Genomic DNA, 3,732 nt, shown 5'->3' with positions numbered 1-3,732 from the left:
CAACCTGATTTTCATTAAACTCATAGTTGCCATTTTTCATCAAACCCTTCATAGCCATGCTATTATAATCATCACCAATAACATCACTGCCACTAGCATTATTACTACTATAAGTTTTGACATTTACTTTTACAGCATCTATAATAGTTAGTATATAATTAAATTTAACAAAGTACCTATATTAGATATAAGAGTTTAAGAGTAGATACCTATTTATTACTTAAATTACAAACATAAAAACCACATTATAGGTACTAACTATTTCTTAATACCAATATTTTTTTTTGAAATATTAATATTTAGTACTAAACAATATAGATGCATTAATAATATTACTATATATGAATTATTATAATGTAATGCAAACTTAATTTTGCATGTATTCTACTATAATTAGTTGAGTACCTAGTTATCAATGTAATGAATTTAGTAATAAATAATAATACTACATGAACATACCACTTTTATCTAAATTATTTTTTTTTACAAACGCATCCAATGATCCTTTGACTTTTTTAAATTCTAGATCTTTTTTTTCTTTTATTTTTCGTTTTTGGTGACCACTAAGCTGTTTAGGTTTGGTTGACATGTTTTTAATTTTTTAAAAATTTTTTTAATAATTAATGAGAATAGTCAGAATTTAGTTACTCGTAAACCGAAATTGAAAGTCGTTAACTGAAAAACAAATCACAATTCAATTTCGAGATAGAATGAGTTTATAATTCTTGGGCTATTAATACTTTATCAGTTGATCTCACGGACTAGAAACGATATGGTGGGCTGGTGGACGGTCGGACGGACCGCAAAAGTTTCTTCTGTTATCATCAACCACAGATATAAAATATCTGTGTCATCAATTGAATGTTTCCAACACTTAAGGCGGTATTCCACTAACACCGTGTTCCGTGTAGACCGTGTTCGTGTTGAATATTGTGCAGAATTATTATTATTATTAATATTATTATTTATGTTACCATAAAATATGATAATTCGACCAAACTATACCAATAATGTTAGATAAGAAAAAAAAATGATGTTATTTTTGTTGATAATTTTTAAATACCTACTACGCCTTTCCTAAATCCGAACTTACTGTTACGTTAAACGTTAAACGACTTAAACTTAACTGACTTAGTAATAAGTATTTAGTATTTACACATAGTACCTAATATATATTTTTTTTATCCATTAATAATAGTCAATATTTAATAGGTATGTCTAAATGGAAATATGATATGGAAATAGAAATGTATCACAAGCAATTAAAATTGCATAAAAGAAAAATAATAATAATAACTGCTATTTTAGAAGAATTACATCATACAAGGTAGTAATAAATAAGTTCGCAGACTTCATTAGTATTCTCAATACAATAGTAATAGGTATTGTAAAATACTAAAAGCATTTATTTATGCTGTATTCTATATACTTCAATCGTAAAAACATTATTTTTTTTTTTAATAGCAGATATTTATTTCTGTGTTTTAAATCATAAATTACTATATTTATATAACATACAAACACAATTTGTTTAATTCACTACTACCACTTCACACTCAATGAAGTCAAACAGGCTATCCAAAAATACACCTTAAATAAGTCCCTGGGCGGCTGGGCTATGACCTAATTACTGCTGAAGTACTGAAGTAGTTAGATGTCTCCCCAAAAAATGTTATAGTACTTGTAACATATATATGTATTTAATGGATGCTTGAGACTCTTACTTTTCAATCTTATACTAATTTAATGGAGTATTCAAATACCCACTTATTTTTCAATTCTTCATGACTCATGAGTATTTATTCTAAATACTTTTTAAAATTATTTTATCCTAGTCTTTTAATTACCATAGGTTTGGTTATTTAAAGTAGTGACATTAATATTCTGTCCTAAATTGTTTTATATTTTGTTCCATAGTAGAAAAACAAATAGGTGGCACGTACGTCCAATATTTAAGGAAAGAAAAACTCATGGACATTACCACTGTCTATTAGCAGAGTTTCAACTATCAAATTCTGCTATGTATTATAATTTTCTTAGAATGAGCTCAATATGTTTTGAACACTTGGTTCAACTGATTGGTCCAAGTATACAGCGTGTACCATCTCGGCCTGATATATTATCAGTTGGTGAACTTTTAACATGTACTCTTAGGTAAATTACTCATATTGAAAATGTATTCTAATCAAGGTACTTTTCAAGCAAATTTTTAAAGTTTAATCTGATAGAAACTGGTACATTGTTTTATCTTGTAGATATTTGGCCTCTGGTGACAGTATGATGGATATAGGTTATGCCTTTAGAATAGCACAACCTACAGTTTCAAAACTTATTAGACAATGCTGTACAACTTTATGGGATATTTTATGCAATAAAGTAGTTACTTGGAATTATTTTTTAAAATATTTACATGTGTCTATAATCAAGTAAATTACTTTAAATTTTAAACATATTGACTTCATTATTTTAAGGTACTAATGAAACCACAAACTGAAAATTGGATATCTATAGCCAATGAATTTAATATGAAGTGGAATTTTCCAAATTGTGTTGGGAGTATTGATGGCAAACATGTTGTTCATCAGGTGCGGATTCTAAAATTATATATTTTAAAGTACACATAACTGGTATATTTATTTAACAATAGTTATTAATTTAATAGGCATTTGCAAACAGTGGATCTACTAACTACAACTATAAAGGGACCCATAGTATTATTCTTTTAGCTGTTTGCGATGCATCATATTGCTTCACTTTAGTTGACATAGGAGCTCCAGGCAGATGTAGTGATGGTGGTGTTTTTAGAAATTGTAATTGGGGTAAACAAATAATTAATAGAACAATTGATTTTCCTGATGCTATTGAAATTGATGATGAAAATGGTCCCATACCATATTGTGTTGTTGCTGATGAAGCATTTCCTTTATTAACAAATGTTATGAGACCATATCCAGGTAGATCAAAAGGAAATTTACCTGAAGATCAAACCATTTTTAACTATAGGTAACAACTAAAAACTAAAAAGTATTCATATAAAAGATGTTAAATTTAAATATATAAAGAAATCAATTTAATTATTAGACTTAGCCGTGCAAGGCGTACTATCGAAAATGCCTTCGGTATATTAGCTAGCAAATGGAGAGTATTTCGATCACCTATAATAGGAAGTGAGAAAACTGTTATAGCAATAACCAAAGCTGCAGTTGTCTTACACAATTTTGTTAGAATATATGAAAAAACTACAGGTACTAATGTTTTATTAAAATTTGTAATTAGAAAATGTTAACATTATTAAAAATTGTTCATCTTAATAAGAATGTTTAGTTTAAACTAATTTAACAAACCTATTTTATGGTAAATAATTGTTCGTTTCTTAGGCGAATCTCTGTACTGTCCAGTTTCATTAGTTGATAGATACGAAAATGGAAGACTTATAAGAGGACAATGGAGAAATGATATAACCAAAGCATTAACTCCCATAGGTCAACAAGGTTCAAACTCTTATAGTGCAGAAGCCAAAATTGTTAGAGAGAAACTAAAAAAACATTTTAATGGACTTGGTGCTATTAATTTTCAACAAAATCGCAACTACTAGCATAAATAATATGATTAGGTAATACAATTGGGTTATATTTCAGATTCATTTAGAACATCATTTATGAATTTTGCCTGTAATTTAAGTTTCTTCGCTTTTGGAAGATGTTCCATAATACTGCATAAATAATCAGCAAA

General features: G+C 27.8%; 1 protein-coding gene across 1 annotated transcript; it reads left to right on the top strand.

Annotated features, from left to right (window-relative positions):
- The first annotated feature begins 900 nt into the window (after window positions 1-900).
- Window positions 901-3,490, top strand: LOC111030899. Its single transcript, XM_022310608.1, has 3 exons — window positions 901-2,585; window positions 2,663-3,245; window positions 3,378-3,490. The coding sequence occupies exons 1-2, from the start codon at window positions 2,478-2,480 to the stop codon at window positions 3,005-3,007; spliced, it is 453 nt and encodes a 150-aa protein (XP_022166300.1). The 5' UTR covers window positions 901-2,477; the 3' UTR covers window positions 3,008-3,245; window positions 3,378-3,490.
- The last annotated feature ends 242 nt before the right edge of the window (window positions 3,491-3,732 follow it).

Source organism: Myzus persicae, unplaced genomic scaffold (assembly GCF_001856785.1).
Source record: "Myzus persicae strain clone G006 unplaced genomic scaffold, MPER_G0061.0, whole genome shotgun sequence".
Taxonomy (NCBI): Eukaryota; Metazoa; Arthropoda; class Insecta; order Hemiptera; family Aphididae; genus Myzus; species Myzus persicae.
Note: the sequence above shows the minus strand (reverse complement) of the source record. Positions and strands in the feature narration are given on the sequence as shown.

Bases quoted from the DNA above. Each gene is read 5' to 3' on its own strand.
- LOC111030899 (XM_022310608.1), top strand. From the start codon at position 2,478: ATGAAACCACAAACTGAAAATTGGATATCTATAGCCAATGAATTTAAT. The intron at 2,586-2,662 runs GTGCGGATTCTA...TTAATTTAATAG, and splicing joins GCAAACATGTTGTTCATCAG to GCATTTGCAAACAGTGGATC.